Source organism: Crotalus tigris, unplaced genomic scaffold, assembly GCF_016545835.1.
Source record: "Crotalus tigris isolate CLP2741 ecotype Arizona unplaced genomic scaffold, ASM1654583v1 scf7180000024398.1132909, whole genome shotgun sequence".
Lineage (NCBI taxonomy): Eukaryota > Metazoa > Chordata > Lepidosauria > Squamata > Viperidae > Crotalus > Crotalus tigris.
Genome location: NW_024100566.1, coordinates 1 through 15,590, shown reverse-complemented (window position 1 = coordinate 15,590; position 15,590 = coordinate 1). Strand labels below are relative to the sequence as shown.

General features: G+C 41.4%; 1 protein-coding gene across 10 annotated transcripts in view; it reads right to left on the bottom strand.

Annotated features, from left to right (window-relative positions):
- LOC120301829 (E3 ubiquitin-protein ligase TRIM9) overlaps positions 1 to 14,127 on the bottom strand; it is a 68,985-nt gene extending 54,858 nt beyond the window's left edge. For 5 of the 10 annotated variants that reach the window (XR_005555041.1, XM_039329497.1, XM_039329498.1 and 2 more), the window contains exon 1: positions 13,107 to 14,127. Coding sequence is in view for 9 of the 10 variants with exons in the window: in XM_039329497.1 (XP_039185431.1) it covers positions 13,107 to 13,946 (840 nt within the window). In the remaining variant the exon portion in view is untranslated. The remainder of the gene's footprint in view (positions 1 to 13,106) is intronic. The other 5 variants (XM_039329499.1, XM_039329501.1, XM_039329500.1 and 2 more) reach the window with 2 other exon arrangements.
- Positions 14,128 to 15,590: the final 1,463 nt, after the last annotated feature.

Below are 15,590 nucleotides of genomic sequence, written 5' to 3'. Positions count from 1 at the left end.
TGGGAAAAATGGTCATAAGTCACTTGCCAACGCTGTGACAATGGATGTTGTCGTTCTGACAACTGAGAATCAGCAGCCATTTTTACTTTTGCTTCTAATGTGCCTTTTCTATTCTTTTAGAGTTCAGATGTAGACAGGGGGATGGGGTAAATGCTTGAGGGTTTAGTTAGCCATAACAACATAGAAGTGTGGGGTGGGAACTCAAGGTCATGGTCTGATAAGGTTTTGGCCCTTGTGTTAATTGGGGAATGTGATTTATGACAGCATTTGTGGGGTGGGAATTGCAACTTGTTACTTTGTATTTGGGGAGAGGGAACCTCAGTTTTGGGTTCAACCAAGTAAGTGCCAATACTTTGTTTCCTAATAAAATGTTCTTTAGGGAAGAATTCTTGCTTTGAAGTTCTTTTACTGGTTTCATCTATCAGAACCATGACATCACTTTTTTCAGTGCCGTTGTAGCTTTGAATGATCAATCAAGGACTTACCTGTAATCAAGCCACAAGGTGACCAGGTTGTGAGTGAACAGTTATTTTTTTAATCGCTGCTGTTGATGAAACTTTATGGATTATGTCTCCCTAACTTTTTTCCACAGATATTCCTTATTCTCAGTTCTTGGATTTCCTTGGAAGCTTCTTCAAGTGATTCTGAAGACTCAGCCAAAGTTGCAAAGCTGCTTCAGAGCTAGCATCACAAGGTTTCTGACTGAAAGGGATCAAGGAGCCAGTGTGGCTTAGTGATTAAGGCACCAGGCTAGAAATCAAGAGACTGTGAGTTCTAGTCCTGCCTTAGGCATGAAAGCCGGCTGGATGATTTTGGGTCAGTCACTTTCTCTCAGCCCAACTACCTTAGAGGGATATTGTTGTGGGGAAAATAGGCCAATAGAAGGAATACGTATGCTCACTGCCTTGACTTATTTATAAAAATAATAATGGTGGGAAAATAAACAAATAAATTTAACCAATTAATGTTTATACATTTTGAAATCATTGATACAACTGCATCTAAGTGCTGGCAACTGCAGCTGGTAATTCCAAGATTTAATAAAAGGCACACAACTTAGTATTACAGAAGCCCAGAAATTTTTTTTTTAAAAAAAGCACTTTGATTGGCCTGTTTAAATACAATTACGTGCACATTAAGCACTTTAAAATTTAAGACACCAGAGAAATACTTTTAATTTATTTAATTATTTTTATCACTCTTGGGGGTTAACAGCAGTACCAATACAATAAAAGGTCCATGATAAACCCCCAAATTAAACTTAAATTAAAATTAAAATCAAAACATCCATGGCAAGTGAAAATTAAAGCCTACTGAAATTGGAGCATCATTTCAACAAGCAATAGAACTAACAATGCTAATGAGTATACTATATGCATATTTGTTTTACAGGTATAATTTAAGGTGGCAATAAAATCAGACTCCCTTAGCAGGTACCTGGGATTTTACTAGGGCAAAATGTATCCAGGGCATAGCTAAGGGTGCCAGCCTTTTAAATTGACATATAGCACAGTACTCATGACAGAAAGTGGTACCTTTATAAAATGTAGAAGGAAGCGTGCATGATTGTTTCAAGCCATTGCTACTGAAGTTGGTTCTTACTATGCCCAATTTCTGAATGATGGAATGGGACCATTTGCATAACTTCCAGAAAAAAGCCATTCGCTGAATGAATGTCTGAACATAGCTTTGAAACCACATGTACATACCACCGTGCTCTTCCCTTTCAGGGTAAACAGAGGGAATAAGACTGAGAGATCAAATCAAATAAAGGCCTGATGTAAGAGAAAGAACTGAAACGTAGCTCAAAATTAGTTCATACTCTTACCATTCACTACATATGTTTCTATCCTTGCAAACCCTGTAGATAAGCTGCATGTAGATAAACATCTCCCCTGTAGATAAACTGCAAGGTATGGACAGATTTGAACCCAGTAGGTTAGAAGCCAGGAGACTGTGAGTTCTAGTCCTGTCTTAGGTGCAAAGCTACCTGAGTGATTATAGGCCTGTCATTTTCGCTCTAGGAAGCAAGCAATGGCAAAGACTTTTGAAAAACCTTGCCAAGAAAACTGCCGGGACTAGTTCAGGCAGTCACCTGGAGCCAAAAATTGATCCGAAGGCACACTCACCCCACACCCACACAGACAAAGGGCTTTTCAAATACAGGTAGTCCTCGACTTATAACAGTTCATTTAGTAACAGTTTGAAGTTACAACAACACTGAAAAAAGGGACTTATGACCATTGCAGCCTCTCCATAGTCAGGTGATTTACATTCGGCTGCTTGGCAACTGGTTCATACTTATAACGGTTGCAGTGGCCCAGAGTCATGTGATCTCCTTTTGCGACTTTCTGACAAGCAAGAACAATGGGGAAACCAGATTCATTTAATAACTGTCTTACTAATTTAAGAACTACAGTAATTCCCTTAACAAATGTGGCAACAAAAGTTGTAAAGTGGGCAAAACTCATTTAACAAATTTCTCACTTAACAACATACAGTTTGGGCTCAATTGTGGTCATAAGTTGAGGACTACCTGTAATCAGCGGCTAGGAGACCATTCATAGGATTTTAAATGGGAAGAATGAGGGCCAGACTGGCCCTAAAATCCAGTCCGAAACAAAGAAGTTCACAATTTCCTCAAGGCTGCCTGTTAGGTATGAGGACAATTTAATAATATTCTCCCTCCCTCCCTCCCCCCTCATCATCCATTCCAGACATCTTTCATTCAACCGCTCTGAGAGATTACTTTTTAAAAGATGGATTATTTTTTTCAGCTTTTGAGAGAGATGAAATTGGTTGCCTTATTGTTTCTTCCTGAAAAATATTCCAACACAATTTGACTAAATCATCTGCCGTTCCCTTTGGCCTTTCCCAACCATTAGATTCCTGTGCTGACCAAAACTTCGCCTGTCACGTAGAAGGGATTCCTGAGCTCAGATGACCTGGAAGAAGATCCCGCCACCCCCAGATTGTAATTAGCAAGCCATCTTTTGTGCTTGGATGCCCACTGTTGCTTAAGGGAGAAATGAGATTACTGGAGCAGAGTGAAAAAAGCCTCTAGGGAGGGAGGGAAGCTAAAAGGAAGGCAGGAGGAGCTGGATGGAGGAAGGGAAAGGGCAAGAGAACAGAAGGAGGCTTAGTTAAAAGCACCAGCCCTTCAGCCAAGGGCTTCAAATAAAATATAATGAAGAATGAGGTACTGTAGTTAGGCGTGTTCCAGAAAGAAACATATTGCTTTTTCTGAGGCGTACAGTGTTTTTCTGGCATTTGGTTGCAAGAGGTGGTTAAAATGTGCATATCTCTTTACAGGCATATTTGGTTGGACTGGGGTGTGGAGAAGAGAGGTGTGCCCAATTGTATCTTAATATTGTCCCTCTCACGCGTATAAATATGTGCCACTCACATGTACTGTTCAGATATGGGTCACACAGTATGCCAAGCAATAATATGGGCGAAGGGTCTGAGCGGCGTGATTATATTCCTGTGCACTAACCTCCACAACATTTGCACAGTGTTGTGCCTAATACTAATGGGTTTGGCATCCAGGCATCTCCCCAACTAAACTGATTCCACATTTAGCTTTAATTATACTTTGCTTGATGAGCAAATTGTACTCTCTCTAGTCCCACTGGATATGTGACTGGCTGAGGGTAGGCTTTTAGAAAAACAAGTTGGAAGGAGATGCAGCCGTGTGTTTGCATATGTGAAAAGAAAGAGAGTGTAGGTGACAATAATTAGGAAATATGCTGTCTTTCTACGCTGAATAGAAAACCTAAGCAAGCCTTGGAAGCCTATTAGAATCTTAGCTGCTGGGTATTGTCACCAGTCCCTTGATAACTCTTAGGCTCTTGATGGACCTACAGTTGATCATTTAGGGCAGTGGTTCTCAACCTTTTTAATGCCGCGACCCCCAACCGGTCGTAAGTCGAGGACTACTCAACCGGTCGTAAGTCGAGGACTACTCAACTGGTGCAGCACCGTTTGCAGAATGGGACTTTTGGCGGGCTCAGCAGGGCAGAGACACCCTGGACAATTCCTATTGGCTTTTGAAAGCCAATAGAATTAGACTCTATTCAAGAGAGTCTATTCTATTGGCTTTCAAAAGCCAATAGAATAAAAGGGAGTAGCACAGCTAAGGAAAAGGGGGGGAAAATGGCGGACTGCGTTGTTTGGCGACCCCCGTGAAATGGTCGTTCGACCCCAAATGCGGTCCCGACCCACAGGTTGAGAACCACTGATTTAGGGAAAACAGAAATAGTATCACTTTAATTCACTTTAAAAGGATGATTATGATTTTTAAGCTGTGCTGATGTGGGTTAAATATGGGCAATTATACGTTGGTTGCATTTCAATTAATCAATCAGAATAGAGCTGGAAGGGATCTTGGAGGACTTCTAGCCCAAACCCCTGTTCAAGCACAAAACCCAGACAAGTGGCTGACCAGTCTCTTCTTAAAGACCTCCAGTGATGAAGCACCCACAACTTCTGAAGGAAAGCTGTTCCACTGGTTGATGGATTTCACCATTAGGAAGTTTCTCCTTAATTCCAGGTTGCTTCTCTCCTTGATCGGTTTCCATCCATTGTTTCTCATCTTGTCTTCTGACATTTTGGGAAATAGGTTGACCCACTCTTCTTTGTGGCAGACCCTCAAATACTGGAACACTGCTGTCATGTCCTTCTTTTCTCTAGACTAGCCACACCCAGTTCCTGCAGCCTTATACAGTATATAGTATGTATACAATTTAGTATACAGTATGTCTGTGTGGGAGGGGGGAGTTTCTAAGGGCTGCAAAGAATAGAGCAATCATGCCAAATGGGTAGAACTATGTCAAGAATTTCACCAAAGTTGAGACACTTTTTGTCGGTTTGGAGAAAGTTCTTAAAGAACAACAAATCAGAATAGTGGCCTGTATGTTAGTTTTCAAAGCAGGCAACTACCATCACCATCTCTTGCTTTATTGCATATCCATAATGCAGGGTTTAACCACCTTTATATTTGCCCAAATATCAAGGGCCAGTGTAGAGGGTTAGTCCTCATGTCCCACTAAACACAGAATACCAAGACCTTGCTAACCATTTTTAAAAAAACATATCATTTGCCACTAGCCCTTGGAGTACTCAAAATGACAAAGTAATACCCCCAAATAGAAAATACAGTGACCCAAACCCCTTTTGTTGGCAGAGACAGTCATTAGGGACAGAATGAGCAACAAACAATGGACAGAACCTGGCTCTTGTTCCTGGCTTAACTTGACCAGAGTGCCAGTGGGTCTTTGTTTGTTTTTTTTTTAAATAAAGTGTTAGTTTATAATGTTCACTCAGGCATTAGCAGCTAGAGGCACCTGTAGGAGCCAAGTGCTCAGTTTTTCTAGCATCCCCAGCCAAAATGGCCTTAGAAGGCACTGAGGGGGGGAAGAGTGTGTATAGAGACCTACAACAACTCCTGTCCATGTTTTCACCAACAACATCAATGAAGTGTTTTCAATGAAGTGTCACAACTTGTAATGGACTGTGACAGTAACCCTGAAGAAGAGGAGGAAGATAAGGAGGAAGATTTCTCTTATCTGACAAAGGCAAAGGTAGAATGAGAATGGAGAAAGCATTTCAGACTTGATCCTCGTTAGTATTCTTGTAGAGTGGCAAAATTCTGTTATTGCAATCCTACAGTAAAAGTAGTTTTAGTATTCATGTTTTTGATGTTCAAGTCTGGCTTAACTTGAAGGGTTGATACATCCGTAGACACATCCATGTCAGGCTGTTGTTTAATAACAGTGCAAATACTGCCTTCCTTTGAGGATAATAATAATAACAATAACAACAACAACAACAATAACAACATCAAAAACATCTGCTAGACTATCCCACCTCCTTTACATGGATGATCTGAAGCTGTATGGAAAAACATCATCTGAAATAGAATCGCTGCTCAACACTGTCCGTATATATAGCCAAGATATTGTAATGGAGTTTGGCTTGGACAAATGTGCCACACTTACTATCAAACAAGGAAAAATAGTGAAAACTGAAGGAATCAAGATGCCCCACGAAAATAACATTAAGAGTCTGGATGAGGAAGATTATTACAAATACTTGGGTATCCTTCAAGCTGACAACATCAAGCACACTGAAGTCAAGAAAAAGATTAGAGGTGAATACATCAAAAGAGTGAAGAAGATCTTAAAGTCCAAACTTAATGGAGGAAATATCATAAAGGCAATCAACACCTGGGCAATTCCAGTCATTAAGTACACAGCTGGAATAGTGGACTGGACTCAAGCAGAACTAAAAGCAATGGATAGGAAGACCAGAAAAATAATGACAATGAATCATGCCCTTCATCCACGCAGTGACATTGACAGACTTTATCTACCAAGGCAAATAGGTGGGCGTGGAATGCTACAAGTACATCAGATGGTTGAAGAAGAAAAAATGGCTTTGGAAGAATATCTGAAGAACAATGATGAAGATGCACTGAAATTAGTATATCAGGAAGGCTTACTGACTACTGGAGAGACCAAACTGGCCTACAAGAAAGACCAAATGAAGAACAGAATAGAGGCATGGGAAGACAAAGCACTACATGGCCAATACATTAAAAAAATAGCTGGGAAAGCAGATAATAATAAAACCTGGCAATGGCTAAGAGCAGGAAAATTGAAGAAAGAGACCGAGGGACTAATTCTGGCTGCACAAGACCAAGCCTTAAGGACAAATGCATACAAAGTCAAAATTGAGAAGACAGCAACAGACAGTAAGTGCCGCCTATGCAAAGAAGCTGAAGAAACAGTGGACCACTTGGTAAGCTGTTGCAAGAAGATTGCACAGACTGACTACAAGCAGCGGCATGACAAAATAGCAACAATGGTGCATTGGAAGATCTGCAAAAAATATCATTTGCCTGTAAGCAAAAACTGGTGGGATCATAAAATAGAGAAAGTCATAAAAATGATAAAATTAAACTGCTCGGGGACTTCAGAATTCAAACAGACAAGTACCCGCAACATAATACCCCAGACTTAACAATTGTCGATAAGAAAGACAAAAAAGTCTGGATAGTGGATGTGGCAGTGCCTGGAGACTCTTTGTCTGACTCCTCTGATGAGACCTGTCCAGTATGGTTGAACCTCTGGTATAGCTCTCATCTTCCTCAGAGTACACAAGCCCCACAACCACGTCAAGGTAGTGCCTCACTGGGGGGTAATAATAATAATAGAAAGACAAAAAAGTCTGGATAGTGGATGTGGCAGTGCCTGGAGACAGCAGAATAGAAGAGAAAGAGCTGGAGAAGATAACAAAATACAAAGACCTACAAATAGAAATAGAAAGACTGTGGCAAAAGCAAGCAAGGGTAGTACCAATAGTCATAGGCTCCTTGGGTGCTGTCCCAAAACAACTGGAGCACCACTTGAACACCATTGGCATTGACAAATTCGCTATTAGTCACTTGCAAAAGGTGGCCTTACTAGGAACTGCTTCCATCCTGCGACGATACCTGTAATACCATCAAACATCCACATCTGCCTATCCCAGGTCCTGGGTAAGGACTCGATAGGTAGACAAAATGCCAAATCCAGTCTGAACATCTGGCTGACTGTGCGATGATCAATAACAACAACAACAACAACAACAACAACAACAATAATAAAAATAAAGTTGGATGGGACCTTGGAGGTTATCTAGTCCAACCCCCTACCCCCTAGGCAGGAAACTGTACACCATTTCGCACAGATGGCTGTCCAGTCTCTTAAAAACTTCCAGTGTTGGAGCATTCACAGCTTCTAGAGGCAGGTTGTTCCATTGGTTAATTGTTCTAACTGCCAGGAATTTTCTCCTTAGTTCTAGGTTGCTTCTCTCCTTGATTAGTTTCTGTCCATTGCTTCAGGCGCCTTGGAAAATAGCTTGACTCCCTCTTCTTTGTGGCAGCCCCTGAGATATTGGAATACTGCTATCATGTCCCCCTCGCCCTTCTCTTCATTAAATTAGACATACCCAATTCCAGCAGCCTTTCCTTATATGCTTTAGCCTCCAGTCTCCTAATCATCTTTGTTGCTCTTCTCTGTACTCTTTCTAGAGTCTCAACATCTTTTTTACATCGTGGTGACCAAAACTAGATGCAGTGTTCCAAGTATGGCCTTACCAAGGCATTGTAAAGTGGTATTAAAACTTCATGTGATCTTGATTCTATCCCTCTGTTAATGCAGTCCAGCACTGTGTTGGCCTTTTTGGCAGCTGCAGTACACTACTGGCTCATATTTAAGTGATTGTCCACTAGGACTCTGAGGTCCCTCTCACATTAATACTATTGAGCAAGGTACCCCCTATACTATATGTTTTCTTTGAAACCTCCTTGCCTACAGCCTCGGGATTTCCACATTTAAATCTACTATTTGTTTTCTAGGATCAGCCACCTAAAGAATAGATGTTGCCACCTATTACTATTGACACCAGTCTGAATTATGGACCAATGTATATATGTATGTTAAAGTGCAGCTTCATTTCTTTTGTGACTAATATTTATTAGCTGACTTTAAAAGCACTTGAAATTAAGCTATGGGAATAAAAAAAGGAAGGAATAATTAATCTTGAGCTCAAGTAAGTGACATTTTGGGGAGGGGGTGCTTCACTTAGGTGGTTGGTGTAACAATTATAGCCATACCTGTAGCAGGATACTTTGGTATCCATAATTCAGGGGTCTTCAAACTTGGCCCTTTTATGACTTGTGGACTTCCTGTGCTGGCTCAGGAATTCTGGGAGTTGAAGTCCACAAGGCAAAAAGGGCCAGGTTTGAAGACCCCTGCCATAATTCATGCCTTTATCATCACTTGCTGGACTACTGCAATACAATCTATGTGGGGCTCCCTTTGTAGATAACCCAGAACTATAGCTGGGGCAAAGCACAGTAACCAGAATCCTGGTAAGACAATCTCACCAGTGCAGAATAACATCTATTTTAAATTCATAACACTGGTTAGCAGTAGACTTTGAACCCAGTTTGAAGTTCTAGACCAGGGGTCTTCAAACCTGGCCCTTTTATGACTTGTGGACTTCAACTCCCAGAATTCCTCAGCAAGGCACACTGGCTGAGGAATTCTGGGAGTTGAAGTCCACAAGTCATAAAAGGGCCAAGTTTGAAGACCCCTGGTCTAGACATTATCTTTAAAGCCTTACATAGCAGAGCACGAAGATATAGCAAGCAGCACCTTGCCAGAATAGAGTCTATAGGCTCAGTTTAGTCATCACAAGAGAGTCTGTTGAAAGTCTGCTCCAGGTTATATGGGGGTAACCGAATGGCAGATCTTGTCATAGTAGCCCGCACATTTTCATAAGCAGGCTAAAACTTATTTAATTGTGCTGGAAGTCCAATTGATTGGGGCACTACAATGATTTTTAATAGGAATGAGAAGTCTATGGGATTAGGTGATATCTGTTAAAAAATTGTTCTTTTTTATTCTATTGTTTTCTGCCCAGAAGCCTTTGGGCTTAGAAATATGAAATAAAATTAGTACATGAATAAAATAAAAGGTTATTGAAATTGCACTGAGGCTCCAGGTATAGTTTAAACTATTGTCACTTGTGTAAGCAGTTGACAGATATAAATTATGAGGAATTCTTTCCTTCTGCTTGCCTGAACAGTAAACATTGTCCTTCTCCAAGACAAACAGAGCTTTGTTCCTGTGCTGGCTGTGAAGCTATTTCCCATGGTTAAAGCATGTTAGCAGGCCCCTGACATGAAATGATGTCAATCTATCTACAAAGGTCAGTCTTAGGCTGCTGTTGTGACAGGAAAAGATTATTGGCCAGAGGCCACAAAGGGCCACAAAGGGCTTTTTACATTATATCCTAATGGCAGAACCAATTGGAAGTAAAAAAAAAGTAGTTGAAAAGTTCATTTTTCTTCTCCATTAGCAATTTTCAATTTTATGGGGCCCTAGTGAGATGCTCTCAGGCTTCTCCACATGTTTTTTTCTTTCTTTTCCTCTTCATTTCTACCCACTTATTTACCCTCTCCTTTCAGCCTTAATTTAAAACAATATTTCTCCACCCCAGCAACTTTAAAATCTGTAGACTTCAACTCCCAGAAATCCCCAGCCAGCATCAATGGCTAGGGAATTCTGGGAGTTGAAGTCTACACATCTTAAAGTTATTGAGGCTGAATAACACTGGTCTAAAATAATTGCTCAGAAACAGTACAAGACCACTGGAGGACTCTGCTTGACTCTGCTTGCATAAAGAGTAAAAATGAGAACCAGCAGCCAGACTAGGAGACCAAAAGTTAGCAGGGGAGACTTTGGCAGGTGTCTGACAAGTTAATTCATGGTTTCAATCCAGTCAACTTTGGCTATACCAAAGGGTACTTAAACAAATTATGGTATCTTCAGGGGTGTCTTCAAAGTGTGATGAATAAGTTAAGATGGTGGTTTGGCTTCAGTGATACAATTGAAGTCTACTTGGTTTTCATCTGGGTTAGCTTCCATGAAGTGTTCGTGGTTTGTTGTATTGTCTATTTTAGCAGAGGCTACTGGACAGTCACCTCCTGCATCAGATCCTACCTATGTAATACTGCAAATACTGATCCTATCTCTGTACCTGGACACAGGGGTAGGTAAAAATGCCTGCATGTTCCATAGGTATATGCAGGATGAGAGGATATCCATCCTCTTTGTAGTCACATATCTCTGCCTAGTTACCTCAGAAATGGGGTTGCTGCCATATAGCCAGATCCTATGTGAAAAATAGGATGGGTGGCAAGAGTGTGGAAAGGAGATATTGATATTTAAATGGGAGATAAAATTACATCCTTTTCACTCTCTTCACTTATGTTTTGTGGTATAGCTCAATTCAAACATACAAACAAAAATACACTTTACAAAAGCTCAGTGTAGAGGCATTGAGAAAAAATAAAATATGGATTACAATATGTGGTATAGAATCCTTTAGCTACAATTCTACCTGGTATAGTCATAAGAATTATACAGTGTACCAAAAGTCTTAGTGCAGATTTTAAAGCTTAAAACTGCACTGTCTTTTGGGACCCCTTGTACTGTATTGTTATCCATAACACATTATAAAAGCTAATGTGTTGCTACCCTATGAACTGAATATCCCTACTTCAGCTTTGCACATATTGGACCTGTTTCTAATACGTCATGAATATGTAGTTTGTGAAGAAAATGCATTACCAAGTAGCAGAGTAATGATAGGGAGAAATCAGATGCAAACATATCTAATTCCATAATTTCAAAGCAACACACAGCCTGAAATTTAGTTATCATTCAAAATTCTCCAATTACACCATGATAAAAGGGGAAATCAACACAAAACCCCATATATTTGTGAGAATTATGTACAAATTTCTATTAGTGAAGTTATTTGTAAAAGGTAGATTCATTAGGACAATAAGCATATGTCAGTAGTACTGTGCACCCAAAGTAGTTTTTGTATGTGTGTAAATGTCCTTTTGGAAGATGAGAAATTTTTAAATTCAACACATCAGATTTCACACATGGTACATGGAAAAATTAAAAATGGAGAAACTGAAATAGGCAAACACACCTTCCTTGTGGCAGAGGAAGCAATTCATATTCAAAGAAGAAATCTATTCTCATACAACTTCTTTCTGCCTCTTTCTTTTACATCACATTCACACATTCTGCTATCTTTAAAGTCTCCCCCAACAGGTTTCATTTTAGTTGTGTGCCCCTTTCTCCAAGGGCCCTTTCCCATCAGCTAGCCAACTAAGAGATTAATCTGAGGCAGACTAAACCCTGGGATCTATTTAGTGCTCAATGCTCAGAGTTAATACTGGTGAAAAATCTTCCTTTAATTTTGTCCAAAATACCTTCTCTCCATTTATAAACAACACACATCATTGCGTACTTGGAAATAGAAAGAGCCATTTTCTATATTCAGACCATTTTTTTCACTAGTGACTTATAACATTTTCTAGCATCATCCAGCCATCACTGAAGCAATATAAACTCTGTCCTCATTACCATTATATTAGCACAAAGAGAGTTAGGTGATTGTAGAAGCCCTGCTCTTCCCATTTTAGGGATTACAATCTGCCTGGCAACCTCAAGCTATACAAAGATTCTGTAGTGAAGTCCATGATAACATTGCCTAAATGAGGACAAAGGGACATTTAAAAGGAAATGGAAGGCCAGTTAATCCTATCCTATGAGCATAGGATACTGGAAAAATACAGCAATCTCATCCCTGCTTTTTCCCTTCTTCCTCCCCCAGCTGCATTCACCGTCAGTGTAAAACTCACCCCACCAAGCCCCCCAGTATCCTATTGCTTGCTACTGCAGGCATCTTGGTGCAAACACTTGAATGGCAGCCAACAAAGAAGATGGGCAGGCCGGGCAAAATATGTGATACACCAGCTCAGGTGTTTCTTGAATACAAAATCTAGATGCATTCTCAGAACACATACATTAGTTGGCAGGATAGACCGCTAGCATTCCAGCAAAGAGAATCAAAGACTGGGAAGTGAAATCTGTTTACAGATAGGGAGACTGACTCATTAGAGGTAGGAGGAAGAATAAGATGGAGGAAATCAAGGGAGGGGAAATGATGAAAAAGTAAGGAAGCAGCTCTTTGATGAGAATAAAAACTACACATTGCATAAATGCTTAAAATATGGAACAGGGAGGAGAGAGATGGAAAAGAAAGATAGACTAATGGATTGATGAACAAGTCATTTAGCCATGAAGGATTATGATTGTAGTATTGGTGAAGAAATCAAGAGCTGAGAGAAGGAAGACCAGAATTGTTGTTATGTTTCACAGCATGCCTTTAGGCATTGCTGGGCTACAACTCCATCATTGGCTGAGTATGATGGAAGCAGTACTCCAGTAAACATTTATGGACAAGTAAAAAAAGGCACACTAAAACAGGAGGATTGGAATAAAATTGTTTTAGAGAAAAAGTAAGAGAAAGAAAGACAGCTGTAAGAAAGAGGGAAGAGAGATCAATGGATACTTAGGAGAAAGATCACAAGGACCCAGTGCAAAGGCTGAAATGAGGATTTTCATCTCTTGCCAAGGTATTCTACCATACTTGCTCTGTTCATTAGTCGGTGCCCCCATCCCAGGACTGACCTTATGTAGTTTCCACATGGCACCCAATGCCTTCACCTCATGACTGGAATGCTTGCCTTCCTCCAGACACTGGTAACAAACAGGCATCTTGCACTGCACACAGTACATGCTGTGATTCTCTAGCTCATGGTCAGTGCAGGTGGAGATCTTGCGTGGGCTGAGCCTCCGGCTGACCCGGCCCTGAGCTGGAGGGACCAAACGGTGCTTAGCCAGGGGGCCCCGTGGCGGATGGCAGCGCAGCCGGCATGGGTCACAATAGAAGACGTCGCACTGTTCACACATGACCGTGGCCTCCTTGGGTACCTTCTCACACAGTTGACAGCGCAGAGCAGCTGCTTTGCTTTGCTGGTAACGGTCAATGACACCCTCCAAAACACGATTCTTGGGGAAACCACGAAGGCCCCGCTCATCCAGAATCAGGCTGCGATGGCACTGTGGGCAGGTGAGGCAGGAATTGCGTGGCACCGGTGCCAATGAGGCAGTGGCTGAAACCGGTGGGAGATGTGCAGCTGGAGGGACAGTTGGAGGGAAGACACGCACACCATTGGGTGACTTCTGACATGGTGTAGTAGGTGCACTGGCAAAGCCACCATATGAGCCATAGCCGCTGTCCGCCTCACTGTACAGGCTCATCTTGTCCAGGTCCAGGTAGTCATAGTCAGATGAGGAGCCAACTGACCCTGAGGCACGCCGGCTCTGAGGCGACTCCGTCTCTGGCGTCTGCACCAGGATGTTTCGGGCACATGCCTGACACAGATTGTGTGAACAGGGTAGGATTAGAGGTTCTCGGTAGAAGGAGCCGCAAACCGGGCACTTGAGCTCCTCTTCCATCTCTTCCATGGAGGGTCTCTCAACGCCTTCGAGCCGCGGTTCAGCGGCCCTGATAGGACAGGAGTTGAACTGTGAGCGCGCTTTCAGTACCACGGACAGCGAACCAGCCAAGCGAGCCGCGCTCGTCTCCAGCTTGGCTCACAACGAGCCAAGCTAGATAAGCACTGCCAGCTCTAAACTCCTGCAGCCTTCCCACCGCTTTGTGAGCTCCGCCCTCTTGGCTCATCATTGGCCGTTTGCGCCGAGTGCTGAAGCGCCATTGGACCAAGGCAGTCTCCTAGACCCCCGCCTGCCTCGGGATACTTCGTTTCACCGGCCTGTTTTTCAACCCCGCCTGCTCCACTGCATGAATAAGAGGCAGGCGGCGGTACTGCTGTGAAAGGCAGAGAGCGCCTGAGCTTGATAGACATCCTCGGACATGCAAACGGTGATCAAGGGAGGTGTGTGTGTATGTGTGTGTGAGACAGTGTGTGGGATATACAACACACATACACTCCTTGCAAATTCCCCGTTCCATGAAACTAAAGAGTTATTATTAATCTCGTTAATAACCGCTTCCCTTTTTCTCCTGCGAGGGATAGAGGACTTAATGGCAACAGCTGTCCTTTTCTGTTTTCTTCCTTCGCACCAGTTAGCATTCAGAAGTACCCCGCCTCTCAAATAGTTTATCAGAATTCTTGAATTGATAGGATGGGATGGTCAGAAACTTGCAATTCCCAGCCAGAGATTGCTAGCAGTGAATTTTGAGATATTTAATCTAACGTATTGGAAGAGCATCCGGTTGGGGGAGATTATATTTCATTTAGAGTTACATTGGATGCTCATTCTGCTGTCTTTTTCTCTGACACTGTCCAATTTTAAGCACTCAGAATATCCATCACACATCATAACATTCTAACAAATTATGCCACTGAGTAAAAGATGATCTGATCTATTTGCTGGAAGTTCAACTGGGATTACAAGAAGGAAACAAAGACAATTCTTGGGTCTTATTTATTCTGCCATTTACTATGTTATATAAACCTCTATCATGTTCTTCCCATAAATTTATCTAAGGGGGCCTTCACAGTTCAATAACAGAGTGTGCATTCTGTACATTCAGTCACTCATTTATTTTCTTTCTCTTGATTGTAATGAACAGAACTGTGCTGAATGCTAAAATACTGAATTTAAATACAGCACATATGCTCAATACAACATTCCTTATTATGTGTTTCACATGTCTGCTTGATCATTGCTTCCATTTTTTCCAAAAGGAACGATAAGGATGTGACATTATTCAGAATAATGCACTTTTCTGTTTACTGTGTTTCCAATCCCTATATCCTAAAAAGGAATTTGAAATCAACCTGCAATTATCTTCATAAACTCAAAATGCAGAGAAACACAAAAAGCTCAAAAGCAGTGTGACTATTTAGGATAATATGTTCCATTACTACTATAAACCTCAGTTTGTCCCCAGCATTTATTTCCAACATAACTATGCTAGAGGAAGTAGTATAATTTCTGCAGATGTAATTCTAACCCACTAGTAAGAAATGTAATATAAGAATGATCAAAGATTTCTAGAAAGTATTTCACAAAGTTACTTGTTAGAGACTCCTAAGCAGCTTTGGGAATAATAGTAGGATAAATCTTCTCATGAACTAGTAA